General features: G+C 53.8%; 1 protein-coding gene across 1 annotated transcript in view; it reads right to left on the reverse strand.

The window, feature by feature from the left end:
- Window positions 1-9,458: 9,458 nt before the first annotated feature.
- Window positions 9,459-22,728, reverse strand: part of CUNH6orf106 (chromosome unknown C6orf106 homolog) — a 28,369-nt gene continuing 15,099 nt past the window's right edge. Inside the window, exons 4-6 of the mRNA XM_027659648.1 lie at window positions 21,815-22,012; window positions 20,033-20,361; window positions 9,459-12,870 (exon numbers count right to left, since the gene is read on the reverse strand). Coding sequence (XP_027515449.1) covers window positions 12,835-12,870; window positions 20,033-20,361; window positions 21,815-22,012 — 563 coding nt within the window. The 3' untranslated portion in view covers window positions 9,459-12,834. The remainder of the gene's footprint in view (window positions 12,871-20,032; window positions 20,362-21,814; window positions 22,013-22,728) is intronic.

Below are 22,728 nucleotides of genomic sequence, written 5' to 3' on the forward strand. Positions count from 1 at the left end.
GGGTGCTGGGAAAGGCCTTTGCTGCTATCGGCAGCACCAGGAGTTTCTGCCTCCCTTTGAAACTCCTCAATGTTATCTTATCGTGGGGAAAGCTCCCCCCGGATCAGGGCTCCCATGTCCCAGCAGAGCTGTTTTGGTAAACACGGCCTGGAACACGTGGCGGTGGCTGTGGGGGACACGGGGGGACCCCTGGGTGAGCGGCTGCGCTGGGAAGCCACCAGTCCCTGGTCAGGCTTTGCCAGGGGTTGGGCACGTGGGATGGGGACGTGGCACAGCCACGAGGGCATTCCAGGCCCTCCAGTGTCCCCCCTCAGTGCTCCTGACTCTTGGCAGCCATAGCAGAGCCCCCCCCCCCCATTCAGAGCATCCTCTGCTTTGGGCAAAGCCCCACGGGCACCCAAACCTGCTCCTGTGTCCCACCCCACCATCTCCTGAGGGCACCTGGGGCAGGAGCATCCCAGCAAAGCCCCAGGGCTGCAGCCCTCCAAGCATGGATACCGCCCCTGGAGCACAGGTGTCTCAGCCAGGGAGACTGAGGATGCAGAGTGAGATCACGGGTGAGCTCTACACCAGGCTCACACGAGCCATGCTGGGAAGCCACAGCGCCCATCCCACCCTTCCTGCGGCCGCTCTGTGCTGCTGCCCCACGGCCAGGCTGCCTGAGGGGCACATTTGGGGAGCAGGTTATGGTTTGCACGGGCTCTGAGAGCTGGATTTGCTATGACACCACCTCCAGGTCATCCTCGTTTATTGGGTTTCTTTACGACTTCTCACCAGAGCAAACACCGAACCAGAGCACCTGAGGGAGGCAGGAGCAAGGCAGAGGAGAGCACAACTGGGGACACTGGGCAAGACGTCACCAGGCAGAGGGGATGCACCAGCAGTCCCTGGTCCCTGCTCCGGAGCATCCCAGACCCACGTCATCCTGGGCTGTCTGGGAGCCTGTTCCCGACTCACACCTCAGTCTGAAAGAGCTTTCCCTGCTCCTCTTATCAGCAGCACCGGGATCTTGATAAGAATAAGAGATTAAAGGGAAAAACATTTGCTTTTCTGGGCTCAGGGAGAGCTAGGCAGTACAGCACTGCAAAACCAGGCAAAAGGCCCCAAAATGACACCTCTCCTTCCCTCCCAGCAGGTTGGGTGCTGCCGCCCGGGGTGTCACCGGCTCCGGCCGTGCCGGGCTCTCCCCGCCGCCTTTCGCAATCGCAGCTCGGCACAGCTCTGCTTGCACATGCAAACCAGGAAAAGGAGAGATTGCAACACCTGAGGAACAGCAAAAGAGAGAAACGATGTCTGGCTTTTCTGCCCCGTGTGCACAGTTTTCAGTGCCTTTTCCTTGCCTTCCCTGTCAACCCATCGGCTCCGATTCCGGTGGCTTTTACCATGAAACTTCTGAACGCTTGGGAACGTGGCCAGAGAGGAGACACGGAGAAACTACTCATGAATCAGCCTGGAAGAATCTCTGCCCACCTGCTCACAACTAATCTCTGGCTCCATCACAAGAATAATAGATAAGCAGCCATGTCACATATAATAAAACTATTGAAGGCCCTTGATGTCACTGCACAAACCACAGAGACCACGGAGCCTGACTTGTCCCCACATGCAATTGTGCTTCCTGGTCCCCTGCAGTGGTGGGACTTCCTCTGCTCCAGGATACCTCCCAGTGCTCCAGTTCCCACACAGCCTTTAGGGACAGTGGTGGTCCCCGTGCAGAGCTGGGGTCCCTCTGAGGCCTCATCCTGCACCCCATGTCTGTGCCTCAGGGCGATGCTGAATCAGGGTGAATCCCCACTCTCAGGCTGCAGGATGGGCACACTCAGGCTTTTCTGCAGCCCAAAGAGACTGGAAGTGGTTGAAATGGTTGAAGTACCTTTAATAAATCTTTCCACCCCTTGGAAGGGAGTTGGGAGGTGACAAGTGCTCCGCAACAGAGCCCAAAGTTACCCAAGGGCAGGGAGTGGGAGTGCAGAAACCCACAGGTGTGCACTGAGGGACTTTTTATGGTGCAATGACCCCGTGCAGATCTACCAAGGAGCGTGTCTAGAGCTCCCAAACTGCTGGGATCACTCCAGAGCCAAGACCACCTGCATGCCCTCAGACTCTTCCTCACCCCGTCAGACATTCCCACTTCCCGGGCAGCCCCGGGGCGAGCAGGGCCACTCCTCTTTATTACCCCCCCAGCTCCTCCATCTCCCAGCTGCTGCCATAAACCCCATTTACAGGGCCCTGTGTGTGCTCGGGGCAAACAGCCACGTTATTGCTGCGGCCCCCACCCTGACAGAGGGGACAGGGCTCCCAGCCCTGCTCTGCAACTGGGTCCCCACTGCTGCACTACAGCCCTGCTCGGGTCCTGGCCACTGCCCTGACATCCTATCCCCACTGCCTGAGGCTCCTGGTGCTCCTGGGCTGCTGCAGGTGGGACTGTGGTGTCACCTGCACTCCAGGGCAGCCCTTGAGGGTGCAAAGACAGGGTGTTGTAGAAGCCAACTCTGTGCAGGGGTGCAAGGGTGGATGTCTGCTCCACACTGATAGCATGGACACAGAGGTGCTCACCTGGCCCCATGCAAAGGCTCCTTCACACCCTACGGTGACAGGAGGTGGACAGTGCTTGGCCCTGGGGTGACACAGTCCCCTCTGCAGCCTGGCTGTACCTGGGACGGCAACTGAGGAAGGACAAGCTGGAGATGGGTGAAGATGCCAGGATGATGGCAGCACAGCCCTCAGCCCGGCCCCTGGACCACCAGCTCTCCACCCTGGCTACCCCACTTCCCCCAGCACCCCCCGGGTTGGGTTCCCAGCTGGGCCAAGCGCTGCCAGTGCAAACCCGGGTGACGCAGGGGAGGTCGCTGGAGCAGCAGATCCACCACTGTGTTTGCTGTTCCCTGCCCAAAGCCCTGCTCTTTTCTTCCTCCAGTTGCGTTAAACTCCTGCTTTTGTCTCTTGGGATTAAAAGCCTGGAAATGGCTGTGGGTCGCATGGCGGTGCCAGGAAGAGAGGGCTCAGGGCAGGCTGGGCACGTCCTGCTCCCTGCAGGGTGAGGAAAGGTCACGGCTTCCCCCACACTGTCACCGTCACCAGAGATTTGGGGTGCAGAGGAGGGAAACCCCCTGCACGGGGAAGGATCCTGCGCTGGGCTCTTCGTGCAGCTGCTGCACCAGCACACGAACCCCAGATCACACCCAGCATGAGAGAACCCCCCAGTATAAGTCCCACAGGCACCGTACTCCTGTTTCCTCACCATCACCCTCATCCCGCTGGCACACCGGGAATGGGGCAGCGGGGCCAGCACGGCCTGGCTGTGCTGTGGGCCCGGGGCCGTTCCCAGGCACACACGGGCAGCCAGGTGAGACGGGCCGGGCCCGGTGCCAGCAGACGGGATGTTGTCTTTTCACACAGCCCCGCGCGGGGCCGAGCGGCAGCGAAACCCTCCGCGGCTTCGGTTCCCACACTGGGTGCCATTGAGAAATGCAAATTCATTCTTCTGCTGCCGCTGGTTCTCCCCACATGCAAAACGATCCTCGGGCATAACGGCCCCACGGAGTGTCAGCCCAGGGAGCGTGGGAGTCGCTGGGCAGGGGAGCAGCCCGGGGGGGAGCGGGAGGCACAGGCAGCTCCTGCACTCCTGAGGACACAACGATGGGGCAGCACATGGTGCCCCAGGAGCAAGGGAGGCTCTTGGCAGTGGTTTACCCTTGGTTTCTGTGCTGACCAGCCCAGGAGAGCCTGCAGAAGGTTCTGCCCCAGAGGAAAGACCCTGAGTGTGGCCAAAAACCACACTCAGCCCGGTCTCAGCTCAAAGTAAGAGCTGGTGGGGCTGGAAGGCGAAGGGCTGCAGGGTGACCAGAGGCACTCCCCTCCTATTGCTCCTGACCTGCTGAGCCAGATTTGCAGCCCCAGGGGAGCAGAGAGGGGAGGGCTCCCCTGTGCCCCCCTGTACAGAGGGCAGGGACCCCACAAGGGATGAGGCAGCTTCACATCCTGCAGCATTCGATGGAGCTGTGGGTCCCCTGGGGCTGCAGGGGACAGGGAGCTGCTCAGCAGAGCCAGCCATGACTCAGCCGTGACTCACCCGGCTCCGAAGGAAACGTGTCACTCCATGAGCATCGCCCAGCTCAGGCACCTCGTCCTGGGGCTCAGCAAGGAGCCAGGACCTGGGGGCTCACATAGGGAAAAATTGGTGTGGGAGAGGTCCCACATGTTCTGCCTTCCCCCACCATGCAGGCCCTGGGCTGGCCTCAGAGCTTGGAGGGATTTACTTTTCCCTGACAAACACATGACCCTGGGGGCAGCTCATGGGCACCCCTGGTCTCCTCAGCTGCCCAGACACCGTGAGGAGCCACCATTCCTGGAGCCTGGTCTGGGGAGGAGGGAGCTGTGACACATACCGGGAGCTGGGCAGGGGGGACACAGAGCTCCCCACGGACCTGGGCCCCAGCACCTGCCAAAGCCCTGCCGGAGACAGGCAGCATTCCTTGTGGCATCCCTGGTTTCTCAGGGCAGGATATTAAAGCACAAAGTCACTAATGCTCTGTGAGGGAGCAGAGAGCCAGAGCTCTGGCCCTGGTGTGGGACGTGACCCGAAATGGTTCCACGTTCCCCTTGAAGGGCTGTCCCGGCCACAAGCCCAGCTCTTCCCATCCCAGCTCTCCCCATCCTGGCTTTCCTCATCCTGGGGCTGGCTCAGGCACTGGCAGAGCAAGGACATCGCTTCTCTCCTCAGCAGTGGATTTTGAGGGCAGCAAAATGTTTGTTCTGTCAACACGTGCCTAATCCTCAACCAAAAGCCGATGAAAACACCATGGGGGGGGAAGGATGGGAATAAGCTGCCCTTTGAGACAAAGCCCCGGTGGTGACAGCCACAGGCCTGGCTGGGGGAACAGGAATCCTCTACCAGCACCCCAGCACTGAGCAGGGCGGGGGGATGGCTCCCCATGGAGCAGGGATGGGCTCCAGGTGCAGCCTGGCCCTGCCACAAACCCAAGCAGGATCTCAGGCTCCATGTAGGAGGTGCAGCAAACACATCCTTGCTCTGCAGGGACTGCCTGGCCTCAGCAGCCAGTCCTGGCTCCTTCCCCTTGAAACTGCAGCCAGGGGGAGAAGGCAGCACATGGACACGTCCCTGCAGCCACTCTGGGACTGCCCCTGTCCCTGCTGACACTGTCCCAGCGTGTGCTGTGACACTGTCAGCGGGCTCATGAACGTCACGAACGGGCTCACCTGAGGATTAGCATTTCCAGATGACCCATAAAACCTTTTTCCTGGTGGGATGAAACAACACTTTGTCCTGTGAGGCTCATTTCCAGGCTGGCTGGGGCTAGGCTGAGCAAGCAGTGCTGCCCCTTACTGCCCCAGCCCCAGCAGGGACCCCTCCCGGCACTCAGCAGCACCAGCCCTGCAAGCCCTGCACCCTTCACCAGCAAAAAAAAAAAAAAAAAAAAGGAAAAAGAAAGGTACATTTAGCAGTTTCCATTTGTTTGCTCTTTAAATAATTGTTTCCTTATCGCTATTGATTTAGATCCCTTTAAAATTCTGACAAACCTGCTTCTCAGGCACTGTCACCTGCTTCCTCCCAGCCTGGTCCCCGCAGGCAAGGCAGAGCAGCTGAGCTCCTCCCGAGGAGGGTCCCCTGCTCGGGGAGGCACCTGCACACTGTCAGCCCCCACTCACCACCTCCTTAACAAGATGAACAAACCAGGATGCTCCAAAGCCGTAGTTTAGGAGCTTGTCCTCCCCTCCCCATCCCACTGCAGACCACAGCATCAGGCACAGATGCTTTGGGGTTGCTGCCATGTCCTGCCAAGCCTGGGAGGATTGGAGTAGCAGGCAGGGACACCCGCAAGGGGGTCAGGAAGGAGATGACATTACACCTTCACCACCCACCACAGAGAGCTCTGTCCTGTGATGGGGAGCAAGGACGAGCCCAGGGCTGCCCAGGCCCCTTCTCCTGGGGCAGGTGAAGCAATGGGCACTTGCCCAGGTGGCTGGAAAGGCAGCGGCCCCAGTGGCCACGACTGCCCAGCTCCCTGCAGAATCCAGCCAAGCTCTGCTCTGGCCACCAACAGCCCCAATTAGTGCAGCACAGGGACACCAGGGCCAAGGCAGGACAGGACAGGTTCAAGTGTCCCTTGAGCATGGCTGGGACATTGCTGTGGCCTTGCTGGGGACAGGGATCCTCTCTGCTGCCCACCACAGCAGTGCCAGTCCTCAGGCACCTCTGACTGCCCTGCTGGGCTCACAGGGGCACGAGGGGCTCCAGTGCCACCCTGGGTCTGGGGCTTCACTGCTGCAGGTTGACGTCACAGCCCAGCCTGCAGCTGTCAATTAATTGAGGAAATCCAGCCATGGTAAACAACGAGGAGGGAAAAGGCAGCAGATTAGATAACAAGGAATTTGAGTTCTTGCTGTGTTTCCCCCTGGAAAGCCAGTGCTGCACAGACCCTGCTGAGCCCGGCTGTTCCACACCAGCAGCACAAGGGACTTGGCCCCAGGGGAGGCTGAAACCCCCATCCTGAGGGATACTTTCCTAGAAAAGGGCCTGGCTTACCCCAGCCCCGAGGTTTGAGGGTCTCTCCCTTCCTCCTGCAGAGCTGTGCATCACCCTGGGGCTGGCAGTGGGAGCAGAGCACCCAGATCCCCTTTTCTCCACAGCAGACATCCCCCTCCAAACTGGGACACAACATGGACCTCCTGCTGTGCAGACCCTTCCTCATCCCCAGCCAAGGGGGTCCTGTCCATGGTGTCCCACCCCAGCAGCTCCTGCTCAGCTCGGCAGCGCTGCCCCAGCATCACAGTGGTGGTGACAGGCCAGGTGATGAGTGCCACCCCACTGCCCAGCCCAGCCAGGGTGGCAGCTGCTCCAGGAGTGCACGGGGACACAGGGACCTGCCTGGCCACTGTCACCAGCAGGTCCGGGAGCCTGGAAAAGCCACATCCCGCAGCTCCGAAGGGTTTTGCGGGCAAGGAACAACCTCAGCTCCCTCTGCTGGCACCTGCCCCAGGCCGGGCCCGTCCCCAGCACACCCTGTTCGAACACCCTTCACTGGCAGTCCGAGCACCCAGGGCCCAGGGCAGCCCCTCCAGCCTGGCCAGCATCGCCCTGTTCCCAACAGCAGCCCCGGCAGGACACGGGGCCGCGGGTCCCGCGCTGTCCCTGCTCCCCGCACAGCCGAGCCACCTCTCAGACGCTGCACCGCTCACTCCACACGTAAAGATGTGAAAAACAAATTTTTTTCCTCCCACTTTATGTTACTGTGAAGGCATCACTCCTGCAGGGAGGATTAACCAAAAATACGGGAACAGGAGCGAGGCAGGTCTGGAGCCAGCCCAGCCCCAGCTGCTGTGCAGAGCCGAGCCCGCGGGTTCCATGGGGCAAACAGGGCTGGTCCGTGCCCGCGCGTGCCATCTGCCTCCTCCCGGGCTCCCTGAGAGCTTTTACTACTCGGCTGTTTTATCAATGGGGTAGGAAACGTTTGAGATTAGATTTCCTTAAATAATTCCTGTGTAACTGGGTATTTTCCAACACAGGTGCAGCAGCCGAAGGGCGGCTTACAGAGAGCTTCCACAGAAAGCTCGAGTTTCCCCTGACCCTGCTCCCTCCCCACGGACCCCTGGCAGCATCTCCCCACTGGCTTGGCCTCATTTCCCCCTTGGCCTGTTAACATTCCCCTGTGCATCCCCAGGGATCTGCAGAGAAGCAGGAGCAGAGGGAAGGAGCGAGCACAGATCCTCCCTCGGCATCACACTGCACACCATGGGCTGCTGCCACAGGTAGAAGAGAGAAAAATAAAAATCACAAAACCCTGCCCTTTTCCTCTCTGCTGCTGTTCCAGGTGCTGATCCCAGATTGGTGGTGCCCACTGGAACCTTCAGGCCCCCACCTGCAGATGTGAGGACATGCAATGGTGCTGTGAAGGTGTTGGAACAGATCCTGCCCTTCCCTCCAGCCAGAGGGGCACAGCCTCATCCCTGTAATCCATCACACAGAGCAGGGAACAGCCTCCTGCCGACCACCACATCTCTTCAGGGACCAAAACAACCTACAAAAAACCAGAATTGGAACTTCTAATGGACAACAATCTGGTTCCCCTAAAAAAACCAAAGCAGCAGCAGAAGCACCCGAGCAGCTCCAGGTGCCTGGGCAGCCGTGTGACTTGGCCTCCTGCCCAGGATGGTGCTGTGGGGTGACCACGGTGATCCCGCCGGGTGTTTGCCCGCTCAGGAGATACCATTGAAGGTGTGATGGGATTTTCCTGCACTGGCAACCTCTGACAGGTTGCAACCCTAAAGACAAACAGATTCTTTCAAGCAAACACGGAGCAAATGCAAAGCTGGGCAGCAGCAGGGGCGGGCAATCCTCCCCTGCCCAAACACAGCGACCTGGGGACGCCCACGAGCACCCAGAGCTCGAGGGGCGCGTTCTGCTCAGGGCACAAAACAAACACCCACAGGCACAGGTAGCAGGATGTCTTTCCCAGTCAGGCTTTCAGTCAAGCTTAATGCCACATGAAAGCTCCAGGCATTTATTCAAATGGTAAAAGCAAACCCAGAACACACAGATTGAGGTTTCTCGCAGGGATTAGTAACAAACTCCCAGGTAAGCAAAGGACTGGCCTCAGCTGAGCTGCTCCACGGCACAATTCAACCAGGCAATTCCTGGGCTGAGTGCCCTGAGCAGCAAAGCTTTACCTGGGAACTTGGATCCACCTGAAATGACCATGTGGGATGCCCAGCAGAGCGAGACCTTCACATGCCCCCATGCTGACATACAGGAGCACCAGGTGTTCCCTTAGGGATTGTGAGAACAGAAAAAACAGATCCAAACTTCCTTCCTCCCTCCCTCTCCTGCCTTCCCGAGCGATTCAGGAGCCAGCAGGTCTGATCCCTCTAGTCTGGGCCGTTTGAAGTGTGAAGCATCACACAGCAGGCTCCGAGGGAGGGGCCGAGGGAAGGGCTGAGGGAAGGGCTGGGATGCAGATCAGCCACGCAAGGAGCATCTGGGGCCACATCTGCAGCATCACTTCGTGTGGAGATCACTGAAACCATCCCACTCCTCCTCAGGAATTGTCGTGGAGAAGTGACCTGACCTTGTCACGAGGGAATCCATGGCCAGGTTGGTGAAGGGGCCATGCTGGCACCTGCTGCAGCCCCAGGGGGATCCTCCCCCTGATCAGAAGCTGTAGGAGCCCCCTCCCAACTCTACCCACCTCACAACCACCCCCACAGCCTCTTCTCACCCTCACCCCCACCTGAGGGCTGGACAGATGGTCTGATAACCTCAGTATGCACCGAATCTGGTTTGGTTTCACAGTGATTTGGGGTAAATCAGGGTTGGAGATGGGTTTAAGGACGCTCAGTGTCTGGGGATGGAGCAAACTGGGTACATTTAACTACAAGGTGACAGACTCAGAAGTTTTGTAGCTTCAATAAAACTCTCAACAGCTACAGAGCATTTTTTCTGTGTTAATTTAATCATACAAATATTCATTTATACATTAAGGAAAAAGCTTCCTTTATTTTCACCCCAATGTGCTATCATAGGACTTCTCCCAGACTCAGAGAGGCAACACACCATCCCGTGCTACACATGCACTGCCCCGGCGAGCACAGACAGGCTGGGAACCACCCACGCACTCACACACGGAAAAACTGAAACACAACAGAACCCAGACGTGGGACAGCGTGCATTTCCCACCCACCCCACTGCTCCAACCCACGGCTCTGCCCAGCTCCCAAACCCTGGTGGGGCCCCAATCCCACACTCCCCACGTGTGGGCAGCAGATTCCCACTCCCTCACCCCCTCCCACGGCACTGCCAGTTCGGGGCCAGTCCCAGGCACATCCTGCTCCAGTTTGCCAAGGCTGAGAAGTGCCACTGCTTGAGTTGTGTCAGTGACAGGGGCCCAAGTGGCTCTCACTTGCCACAGGGACCCCCTCAGAGGCCATCAGAGATGTTCTGTATTATCCTTTTCCCTATGGGAACCTATACAACCTCAGTGTGCCAAGGTCACCTGGACAGAGCTTTGCCAAATTTATCTTAAATCCTCATTTAAAAACTGGACACCTGAAAGTATGAGCAATCTGAGGTCTGGCTGCACCACAAAGCTCCAAGGAACCAGGAGATAAAACCACCTTTGGCCTCAGTGAAACAATTTTCACTCTAGGAAAAACCCAGAGGTAGAGCAACCCCTGACTGAAACATCCTTCCACTGCCACAGCCAGGGCCACAACCCCGACCCCAACAGGCCAGTGCTTCATGGATCCCTCAGCAAATGCCAGAGTGGGATGGGAGCAGCAAGAGCTGCAGATCTCAGAGCAAGCAGGCTCTGGCCCTGCCTTTCCTCACACCCTGGAGCATGTGACCCTTGTCCCCAGGACACCATGGACTGCAAACACGCAAGAGGCAGAGAAACAGCCTGTGCAGAATGCATGGGGTGCATGCAGGTTTGGTTTTTTCAAGACAAGGGAAATTCAGCCTTAGGAGGAGCACAGGAACACGAGTGTGGCAGCCACGGGACATGGGAGAAGCACACGTGTCTGGGAGCAGAAAGTCAGTGCGGGGTATCCAAGGGTCTCCCATGTGCCTCCACCAGGCAAAGGTCACAGTACCAGCTCTAACTCACAGACTCAGATCTTGGTTTCCCCTCCCTTCCACTATGCAGCTGACACAAGGAGCCAATACAGACAGGGAATCACCTCCTCACTTGATCCAACCACAGCCTTCAGGGGTTCAGTGCCCTCAGATGGGGAGCAGCAGTGCCGCAGGAGGTGTGATGGGCAGGGATGTTCATTCCCTCAGAGGGGCTCACACGAGGCATCTGGGAGGAAAGGAGGGAGTGAGGAAAGACTCTACCTGCCCACACCACACTATGAGGCTGCAGATCATTCCCCAGATCACTGCTCAGGGGGGTAACTAACCCAAGGCAAAATGTTGTTACAGGACGAAACCCAAGCACACAGAGCAGTGCAGCGCCTTCCGCGGGTTCACTCCGACCCCGACACTCCCCCAGCTCCAGCAGCTGCCAGGGCAGAGCCAGGTGCCCACCAGACTGCAAGAGCAAGTGTCAGGCAGCCCAAATCCTGAAGTGCCACTTCTATGCAGGTAATTTTTTATATTACACTTGTTTCTCCCAGCAAACAGATTTCTGGCAGGTGGGAGAAGGGAGATTTCAGGTAACGGTGATCTTTAACAACTGAACCTGTGAAACATAACAACATCCATCACTCAATTCTTCCTCTGTTGGACACAAGGAACTCCCACTGTCCCCACAAGGTCCATCCATATGCATTCAGGTAATGGTACTTGGCAGCTGCAATGAAGGATTCCCCCATTCAAAACCAACCTCTAAAACACAAACAGCCAAGAAGAGCAGTGAGGGCAGAGCTGAACCTGCAACTCCAACACTGGGAAAAACTTTCAGTGGAAAGATCTGGAAGAAGGTAGTGGGAGCTTTGCATATTCCTGTATCTTTGGCAGATGGCTGTTCCAGCCTGGTTTATTGGGCAGGACAGTCCTCAGCAGGGTCTGTGGGACAGCACTTCACAATAAACCCTCCACAGCTTGAGGCCGAGCTCCCTCCCCTCACACCACACTTCCCAATCCAGAACTGGAGGAAAACACACTGGAGGAACAGCAGAGCTACCCAAATCTTTTATGATCCCTCCCCTAAGACAAGTCCTAGAGAGCCCAGTCAACAAAGGCAGATGAAGATGAGGCGACAGAAGGACCCAGGTGGTGCTGCCAACTCCTGCTCTGAGCTCCAGAACATTGGGATCAGCCTCTAAGCTCACACCTCAGCACAGGAGAAACAAATGCAAACTTATGCTCTGTAAGAGAGAGAGGAGACCCCAAACGGAAAGGACAGGGTGTCTGTAAAGCTTTGCAACTACCACCAGGTGAATTACAGCTACAGAGACTCCCCCTGGCACACGGCGCTTGTGTGGTGGTTCTGGGCACAGCTACTGCACATCGAGAGTGAACAAAAAGAGATTTTAAACTGCTAACCACACAGGACAGCTTGGGAACCTGAATAAATTGGATTCTTATTAACATGGGTGTGTATTTGTGTACCTCACATACCAGGGGAAGGGAAACAAGGCCTCCACATCACCCCAGAAGTCCCAGAGTCTCCATTTCCAACTCTGATACCAAGACCTGGCCTCAGCGCGGTTCCCAACAACACGCAGGACAACTAACAGCAACACCCAAACCAAAAGGAAAAGAAGACTTAAAAGATTAAAAAGTCGGTAACTAAAACCAGCAGATGCCATTAAAAACACAGTGCTGGGGGCAGACCCGACCTGGCATTAAAAAGGTCTGACAGGAGCAGCCCCTGCACAAACCCCAGCGGGCGCCGGGCCAGCAAACCAGGACATTCCAGGAAAATGCACGCTGTCCCTTAGGATAAAAAATATCAACAAGAAACAAACAGAAATTAAACATTTGCTCAAACTACAACCGCTCTGTAGGCAAAATATTCTTTTTTAAAGATGGCTTTTAAATTTTCATTTTTAAACTTCTTTTTAAGCTACCTAATTACGCGTGAGGATGATTTCTAAAAACCCATAGTGTTGGTGTCTCTTCTTCCTCATAGCATTTACACCACTCTGAAATCCAGCAGTCACACATGCATACTCAGGTTTTGGATTTTCCTCTGGAAACATCTAGTCTTAAGTTACTGGGTTTTTGTTTTTTTCTTCTTTATCCAGAACACGGAGGCAGAGAAGGGGGGTCCACGCTGTGTCTGTCTGCCACATGAACCCCCTCCCTTCCCCCAAAAGTCAGTTTTTTCTTAAATTCTCCTCTTGTCGATACCCGTTTTGTGTTTTTGTGTTTTAAGACTGTCCGAAGGGATAAGGACCGTGGAAACCCTGAAAGAAAGTTGGAGACATAATCAATTCAACAGGCAACAAACAGAGCACTCAGTGCTCACCTCCAAATCCTGCCCAGCCCAGCCCAGGGCTTTCCCCCAAAAGCAGCCCCTCTCCCCCACCGTGCCTGTGCCTGTCCAGCCTCACAGACACTCCTGAACTGCACCTTCCAGGGCTGGTTTCCCCAGAGAGGGCAAATGCCATCACTTACCTCTCTCAGGTGTGTTTTAGGCCAAGGCCACAAAATAACCAGTGTTTTCTACACCAGAATCCCCTACAGATGCTACAACACCTGCAGGCCCAGCCCCTGCGGCCTCCCCAGTCTGTCCCAGAGACCACAGCAGTTACAGGGCTGGAACTGGGTAAGAGGCTATTTCAGAAAAAAAGTGAAGATTTGGAAACCCACGATCCCACAACTGCTATTTGTGCTCTCTCAAGGTAACAATACACATTTGCCTTCAGCGAAATCAACCACAGCATTTGCCAAAACCCCAAAATGCTTCCTACAGAATCCATTTCCCTCCTTTACATCCTGAAGTGAGTCACCTAAAATGTCAGATCTAGTCACGGGTCTCAAATTAACGTGAACTCCTTTTGTAACTTCTATTGTTTGGATCAGCTATCTGGGGTTTCATCAGGAAGCAAAAGAAAGAACCACAGGCAGCATGAGATATCCCCCAGTTCACAGGAAGATGAAGTTTGTCAGCGATGAAGGTAAATCCCCTCCTGAAACCCTCCTGTAAGACCTGACACACACTGTGGTCAGGAGGCAGAGGAGGGAGAAAAGCTCGTTATATCCCATCATCAGAGTCAGTAAACCATTATGCAAATGCTTCTAAACACAGTCCAGCTCTTCCCAGCACAGCAGGGCAGCTGAGAGCCCAGAGAGCCAAAGCCATTCCTGCTCAGACTGTACACGAAGCTCTGACCGCAGTTCTCACCACCTTGCCTTTAGCAGGGCAAGTTTCAAGGGAAACCCCTTTCTCTGCATGTTCTCCTACAACTCCATAACCCCCTCACTGCAGGAGCCAGGGCCGTGGAGCCACGAGTCTGAACACGGATCATACAAAAAAAGTCAATGTCCCCAGCAAAGCCCAGGCTGGAGAGCTCTGCTGCAGAGCTGCACCAGGGAGGAAGCACCATGAGCAGCCTGTGATCTTGCTACAGCTGGAGAGAAAAAGTTCATTCTTCAGGATATATCAGGTGCTAAATACAAGTGAGTGGTAAAGTGAAGCAGCTCTCAGAATTCAACAAAGAGGAGGACAAGCAGACAATTAACCAGGACATCTCCTGAACTGTGTGGGAAGTATGAAAGACTGAGAATGTGGAAATTGCTGTTTGCAGACAGAAATACATGCAAGTGATGGAAAAACAAACACGCTTCTACCCCAGGAATATGCTGCAGTCCCAGTTTGTAAAGCTTTTCAAAAGAGAACAGCCAGCAGATTCCAGTATGACAGTTCACCTCAGGAAGGAGACACTCCCAACAAAATCCAGGCTGAGCTACCCAACACTTCTGAAAAATAGTCACAGAAATAGGGGGAAGGGGAGGAGCAGGAGAGAAACATTAAAGATGGTGTGAACAATTGCACAAGAAAAGGACACAGAAGGAAAGCAACATAGGAGCAGGATCCCAAGCAGTCTCACCTCACAGGGATTAAGCCATTGTACTTACTGCTCTGCAGAAGGAACACAGGATTTGCTGCTGATTTCCTGTACAGACACATTTGCCAGAATTTGCTTCATCTTTGAGCTACCTGTACACAAGGTTTTGTTTGAGGCACTGCCTGGTGAGCACTTGGGAGGAGTTTAACCATCACCTGCCCCTCTGCCAGGAACACCCAGGGTGCACCTCACCCATGTTACCCACCCTATGTTACCCCACATGGGATGTTACAGGCAAAACCTCCTTGCTTTAACCTGGGGAGGCCACAAGGCCCTGCTCCCCATGCAGTGCACACAAGTGCCAGTCACCAGCCCTCAGTCCAGCCCAGCAGAGCAGCTCCTTACTGGTTTTGGATGGAGGGACCTCGTGAAGAGGCTGTGAACCCTATCTGCAGGGGAACCCTCTGGATCTTCAGATACTGGTTCCTGTAGCATGTAATTCAAAGCTACACAATTATCTAATCATGTGTCAATTAAACCCAGTCAGTGTGGCAGATTCCTCAGTATGTACAGCTCTGCCCCACTGCACTGAACACCCAGCACCCTGGAATGAGCTCCTTGGGCAGTGCCAGGAGCAGTCCCAGAATTCGAGACCACGCTCAGCTCCTCCTGACACAAGGAATTTCACCAGGAAAAAGCCCCAAACGTTTTCTCTGGGGATTGCCACTCTTCACAGCACTTCACCTACCCGAGACTCATTATGCACATGAGAACACGCAAAATCAAACACCACTTGTGCCTCTTTAAGCCAAGTGTGAGCTGGTTTAGCACAGACCCTGAGCAGGCAGCTCCCCCTCCCCGACACACTCTGTCCCCTGCTCAGCCAGGCCCAGGCTCTGCAGAGCCAGTGTCCCACATTCATTCACTGTGCACAGCGTAAGGGTTTGATACCAGAAAACTTCAGTTACTGCTGCAATGTAAATACCAAACCCTGGTATGACATTTTCAAGACTAATTATCCCCTCTATGCAGCATTTTACATAACAAACATGCAAAAATAATTCTGCAGACAATTGCAGTTTTTCCAAGTTGTTTCAATGGAAGGATTATTCCCACTATTTTTGGTGCATTCCCGTCTATTCTCCAAGTGGGATCACTGTCTTTATGAGAAACTCAGCTGCAGCTTTGCAAACTCACTTTCAGTTCTTCCAGAATGTTCCCCAGAAGTAATTGCTCACTTGCTGGTGGGAGCACGAGGCTCTTCACACAGACCAGTGTGTGAGAACACAGGACCATGATTTTCCAAGAAAAGACTCTGCACGGCAACTCCTGGCATAAATTCTCATTTGATTTGTGCGCCTAGAAGGGAGGTGAGATGTTTTGGGGAGTTAAAGCCTTTGTGAATACTGAGCTCTGTAAATGGAGTCACCTGTGCTGGGAACAAAGTGAGGCTTTAGTGAATCTTTCATAAACCATCACACACAGGCTTTCAGACAGCTCTTTATTTCACCTCTGTGAGTGAGTCACCACCAATGCAGGTACACTTCCAGGGAAGGAGGTGGATGCACAGCGATACAGGAGTCTCCCAGAGTACACTGACAGTGGCACAGCCCACGCTGCCCAGCCCCAGCCCCTCAGGCCACTCCTGCCCCGCTGCTCTCAGCTCACCTACGTAAAGCAGCACAAAAGAGCACAAAGCATCCAGCACTCGAGTTTTATTCCATGCATGCCGTGCAAACATGGCGTGGCAGGGAGACCACCGGGAAGTTCAGAACCCTGTCAGAGCAGGCACAGGCAGGGCTGGTTCAGGTGCCCACAGGTGAGGAGGTGACAGGGCTCAGGTAGCTCACTGATGTGCTGCTGGGCTGCAATGGAGCAAAGTTTAGCTAAAATCAGACTGTTTGGCACTTCCCACAGTCTGGAAGCACGCAGACAGCTGGGTATCATGGATGAGCTGACAGGCAGCACCCAAACACGCCAGTCTCTCACCAGAGAAGCAAACCAGCTCGTGGCACCACAGCCCAGGCTGCAGGTGCAGCCAGGGCAGCTCCGAGTCCAGTATTCCCCCACTGTGTCCAAATGAATGGAGCCACAGGGTGACCAGCCCAGTGTGGAGCCCACATGCCACGAGGGAAGGAGCTGCTCTCCTCCATGGATGCAAACATTTATGGGGCATTGTCCTCACCCACAAAGACAGCTGGATGACCAGTTTCCACTGAAAAAAAATCTGTCTTAAAGTTTACACAGGTACTCCAAAAATCTGCAAATTGGAGGTCCTGGTTTGGGATAAGCCTCTAGAAGCCACAGTAATGTTTAAGCACAGGGAGGGGAAGCCAGTTAAAGGCTCCAAGAACACAGGGTTGGTTTCCCCTTATGTACAGAAAGCTGCCAAGTAGCACGGATTAGAGCTCAGCTCCACACAGAATGGAGGGAGATGGGGAGCATAAACACAGCAGGAAAAAAGGAGTTCAGATTTTAATGCTTTGATCTCCAATATGTTTCTATTTCATTGGGGTTTGAAGAGCAACACAAGTCAGGATCAGGGCAGCCAGGCACCATTTGCTGTGGTAGAGACAATGCCCAGTGTCCTGTCTAGTCAAATCTTTGCAGAATCACAACTTCCATGTGCAGTTTTCTGCATGGCACAGAGAGCAGTAACTCCTCAATTCAATTGGGCACCAGATTTAGATACAGATCTATGGATTTTATATAGAGATAAGTACAATCTAAATGTCAGGATATGGCTATTCACTTCTGATCTATACAGACATGGAAACCCGTACGTTTCTTCCCTCAGTTAAGCAATTCAACTAATTCTCAGGCACTGTAAGACTGGATCTTGGGCTTTTAATGGAAAAGCCAGTCACAAGAGAGCACCAGTGACTGTGCAGGGTTGCTATGAGACAGAAGGAGTAAATAGGAGGAAGCTGTATCAGCCTCAGCTCTGTGGAGAATCCAGAGAAAGCGACTGCCAGAGAATAAAACACCCGTGCATGGGGATATCTGGGATCCAGTGCAGCTCATCCCTACCCTGAGAGAAGCATCCTATCCTGCACTTAAGCACATCTTTACATCTAAGAACATGCAAAAACCCCACTGGGAATAGATTTAACAACAACAACATGCTTCAAGCAAAGCCCAGAGAGGCCCTGGCCTGCAGCCTCCCCACAGTGCATGTGGAAGGCAGGCAGGGGGGCCAGGCAGGTGCTCACCACAGCAGGAATAAAGGGCACCGTTTGTTTCAACCACCCACATCTCATCCACTTATAGGGAATTCTGTATATGGTTTTGTTTGTTTTTCCCTAGGAAAGTTTGTCCCACTGAGCAGAGCACCCACACCTCTGCTGCTGAACCAAAGCATTTTGAATGTTCCCAGGTGTGAAATGCTGCTGTACTTGTCTAACCCAGCAGCAGATGGCACATCAGCATCACCACGATCCCGACTCCAACAGGGAATTTCAGAGGACAAGCCACACCTGCTCAGTGCACCAGGGGGAGAACTAATTCCGACAACTTCGAGCATGTTTTACAGCTGCAGATGCCAGAAACTGCTCATCTTAAGATTTCATGGTCTTGTGCACTGCATGACTGGGTTCCCCAACAGCCTCTCAGCAGAGGAATCCTCCACAGTGATCTGAGAAATATCTAAGGGCTTATTTTACTTCTAACTACACAACACAGGCCCTTCTGAACACCTGACCAGACCTTACCCATCCCCTTTGCCACATCTCACCAAACAGCCCCTCAAATACGACCAGGGATTCCCTCATTCCCTGGGTACGTGAACGGGGACAAAAATATCACAGGTCCTGCCCAAGAGAAATAAATGTCTGGGATGTCCAACTCCCTCAAAGTTGTTGACTACAGAACCAGAACTGTATTAATATGAATATTGGATCAGTGGCAGAAAGCTTCTTGCTCTGAGCAGGATGGGCAAGGCTGAAACAGGACTCTGATCTTCAGACCTACCTGAATGGCCTCCAGAGGAGAAGCTACCTTGTTTTACTATGTCACAAACAGAAACACTGCAGCAGAGACAAAAAACCTGTGAAAATCAATGAACTTTCACATGGACCCAAGCAAAAAGGACCATAAAATTATCCCTTCTGAAACAAGCAAACAAAACATCTGCTTTAATCTTGGATAATCCACCTCAAATCCACCCAAGAATATTCTGTAAATACAAAAAGAAACAAACAAAAAACAATCCCCAAACAAAACAACAAAAAAGGGGAGGAAAGGTCACCTGCCCTCCGTGTGGGGTTAGATTCTGACTGCCCAAGTCTCGCCAGAGCAAGGATCCTGAGCTCCTGGTTACCAGGTAACCAGCTCACCTCAATCTAGTGGCACCTCCCAGGTGGTGCTTCACTCTCCTGTTGGTCTCTCTCCCCCAGCACAGCTGCACCTCCCAGGGGCTCTGGTTCCTCACCCCCACATTCTCAGCCAGCCCAGCCCGGCCCCCGGGGAGCACCAGGCCCCACACGCAGCACTGCTAATTCAGGGGGTGTTCCACTGACAGCAGAATCATTCCCAAGCCATCACTTCACTGCCAGGGAGCAGAGCCTCTCAGCAGGAGCCAGCCCAGCCATGGTGGTTGGGAGCAGAGCACAAGAGGGTGGCAGGTTGGCACACAGCTCACCCGGCCGTAAAAAGTGCACAGCCCTGGTGCAAAGGTCACTAAAACATGGTCCACTGGCAGAGGACAGGCAGGTCATCCAGGGAGGAACTAAAGTGCTGTAGGTGAACTAACAGTAGGGCTTTATTAAGTCATTCAGCAACCAAGTGTTATTGTCCTACACAGCCTGCTCAAAGTACAGTAAAGCATTTTTAAAGGATTTTAAAAATCAAACTAGTTTGACATACGACAGTACACACCTACACATACTGCTGCATTAACAGGTGGATTCTGAATTGTAAATAATCCTGCAATTAATTTTTCACACACAAGCAAATAAAAACAGTCAAAATATCACTCAGACTCATATAGCATCCACCAAGCAAGCTTTTGAGAGAGATTTAAAGTAAAGATAATTTAAAAGTCACCTACAATTATAAACAAGACAAGAACATAGACAGGAACAGTCCTTTGATTGACTGTTCCTGACAGGCAGCTTCTGGGATCAAATGGTGAGCTCTCCCCCACATCAGCTAAAAAGAAGTTATCCGGTTAATCTGAAGTTTGGGGGTGTGGATATTTGTTCTCTGTTCGAAATTATGTCAAACTCAGGACACATCTAGAGAGATATTTTGACTTATTTGCACACGCGACCAGAGCAGGCTCCAGCCACTTGCAGTTACAGCAGCCAAACAAGGTTATATAAATTTAAAGAAGGACTTGAAGTGAAAACAAAAAGATGGATCTGGTAGAGTCTATCAGAGGCAAAAATATTTTAATATAACATGAGGAGTTGGCAGAGTCAGACAGTCAAATTCAGAACCTTCCTTAGCAGGTCTGGCAGAAGCAGAAGGAAAGGGCTTTGCAGTTTGGAAGGAAGAGCAATCACACACCTGCCTGGCTCCTCCCCTACCCGTTCTCCTGCTCACCCAGGGCACCTACCTTACTGTACGTCACTACCGACAAGTTGTTCGAGTGACTGCTGGGGGAGAGATTTACAGAGTTTTGTGACAGTCCATTCTGATCTTGTTCGATTTGGTCAGGAGCAGGCCCCCATGTGTTTTTGCTGATTGTGCCTAGCTCGGAACCCCCAGGGTCTTTTAGGTTGTTTTCATCTGGTTGCCTGTTCTTCTGTGGAGAGGCGAACGGGTTAAAGTTTCCTTCTACCTTGCGATGTGGCTGCGTGTTGAACTCTGTTTCAAAGGATGACAGCTGCTGTGTGACACCCAGAAGTCCTCCAACTTCCACACTGAGGATCACCCAGATGACATCTGTGGAAAAAGAGACACATTTGGGCTGTCACTTACATCGGAGTTTATGAAGAAGGGGCAGAAGGAGCAAAACAGAACATGAATTCAATCCTTTACACCAGCAAGAAAAAGACCAATAGTTTAAAGCACATTTTTATGAACCCTCAGCAATACTGGTTCCAGTGCCCTCAGTTTAGCAGGCTCAGCAGTTTGAATTTTAGGAGCGAATTAAGGACGGTGGGATTGTACCTTAGGGACACACGATTTGCTTAGGGAGCCTGGCATCCTGCCAGGGCGGGGGCCCCCCAGTACAGCCCAGTACAGCCCAGTGCCCCCCCGCACAGCCCAGTACAGCCCAGTGCCCCCCCGCACAGCCCAGTACAGCCCAGTGCCCCCCCGCACAGCCCAGTACAGCCCAGTGCCCCCAGTACAGCCCAGTACAGCCCAGTGCCCCCCCGCACACCCCAGTGCCGGTGCGGTCGCAGCGGAGCGGCCCCGCAGCGCCCTCTGCCGCCCGCGCGCGGCCCCGCACGCCCCGTGTCCGTGTCCCCGTGTCGCGGTGTCCCCGTGTCCCCGTGTCCGTGTCGCGGTGGTCCCGGCCCTCGGGCCGCCGGCACCAAAGCCACGAGCTCGGCTGCAGGGGAAGAGCCCCTCGGACTCGGAGCTCGGCGGCCAAAGGGGTTCACTCCTCTTCAGGCTATGCAGGGACATCTCCCACGGTCCGGGGCACTCGGGAACCCGGGAACGCCTCGGCTTTGTGAGCACACGCCATCCCTCCCCTCCTCTGCACCGAGGAGGTGCAGCAGTGCCAGCGCTGCCAGCAGCCCCCTCCCTCTGGGCACTGGTATTTGTGCCTCCAAGTGCCAACACCTCTCGCTCAAACTCTGAAACTTGGGATGCTCCAAACTGCCGACAGAGACACAAAGATGTTCTCAGTGTAAACTAAAGCTGGCAGAAAAGGGCTGGAAGGCTGCACCAAAGGCAGACGTTGGAGGCCCAGGCTGAGGCAAAACAGCAAAATGTGTTCTTTAAACAGAGAAATGGCTTGCAGGGGATGCACTAAATCACTGCATTAAAACCTGGACATTTGCTTCTCACAGGAGGCTTTCACCAGTAACAGATTTTATGCTCCTATGCAGTTCATGGTGTTCAGCACTGGCAAACTGGGAAAGAATCAAACAAGGATCAACTGGGAAAGAGTCTCCAGGAGAGCTGTGCAAGTCCCTTTGTTTTCCAGAGTTTTGTGTAACCTGTAATTCGTTCCAGTGTTTAGAAAACAGTCCTGTGCTGACCAAGACAACAGAGCAGCTCCCTTGATGTTTTCCTGCATTCCATGTTCTATATTTAGGCCGGGCTGGCAGAGCTCTGCCCTCCTGCTCTGTTATCAGAGCTCGGTGCAGGGGCCAGTGGTGTCCCTGCTGTCTGCAGTGGGAATGCCAGGGAGAGCCTGGAGTGCTGGAAAGGGCCCACTCACCTCCGTAGTAGAGTCCCGTGGCAGTGCACATCCGCCACTGCCCCTGGTACATGCCGGCAGTGCTGGGGCTGCACATCTGCACGCTGACATCGGCCATCTCCTGCGGCTCCAGGGACCTCACCATCACCATGTTCACGTGCCCAAACTGGTCACCCCCAACGTACTTCAGGCAAACCCCTGGGGGCCACGCCTCTGTCCCTGGGATTAGACAGGAGAGGGAATTACTGACAGTGCACCAGGAAAAGCTTTGTCTGCTTGTGTAAGACGGGATGAAACGCGCTCGTTACAACAGCTGGGAACTGTCAGGCAGTCAAAGGAAACCAACAGGACACAGGAGCAGTGGATGCTGAGGAAGAATAAATAGAGTTTTCGGACTAGGCTTAACTGGTGTATTTAGGGACCAGCAGAACAAATGATATTGCTATTTGACTAATTTCTAGGTCTTCGTTACACAGGAAAATTCTCCAAGTCCCAGTGTAACTGCTGCAAAAAAAAAATAATAAAAAAAAATCAACATAACTGACACACAGGTCCCTTTCTCCAGAGGCAGTGACAAGAGCAGCACCAGGGGGTCTTTGTGTGTGTCCTCCATTTCTGCTTCCCTGCATGCAGCTCCTGAGTCACACCACATCAAATACCTGTTCTTGATCCAAAGTGTTGGCAACACTTCCTTTCAGGGATTCCTTCCCTTCTAAGCCTGCTAGCAGTCTCAGGAGGAACTCCTACTTTGAGCTACAGCTGAAGTGCCAGCACTATTTCCTAAATGGATTTATTTCCCTCCTTGCACCAACACTTTTCTCAGCCTTGTGCAAAGGTGGGAAGGGTTGTGAACATATGATTTATCTGTGGAGATCCATGTTTAGACTGCAGACACTGGACTGACAGCATGATCTGGCAATCAGAGAGATAGAAAA

This window comes from Corapipo altera, unplaced genomic scaffold (genome assembly GCF_003945725.1).
Source record: "Corapipo altera isolate COAL_440 unplaced genomic scaffold, ASM394572v1 77b, whole genome shotgun sequence".
NCBI lineage: Eukaryota > Metazoa > Chordata > Aves > Passeriformes > Pipridae > Corapipo > Corapipo altera.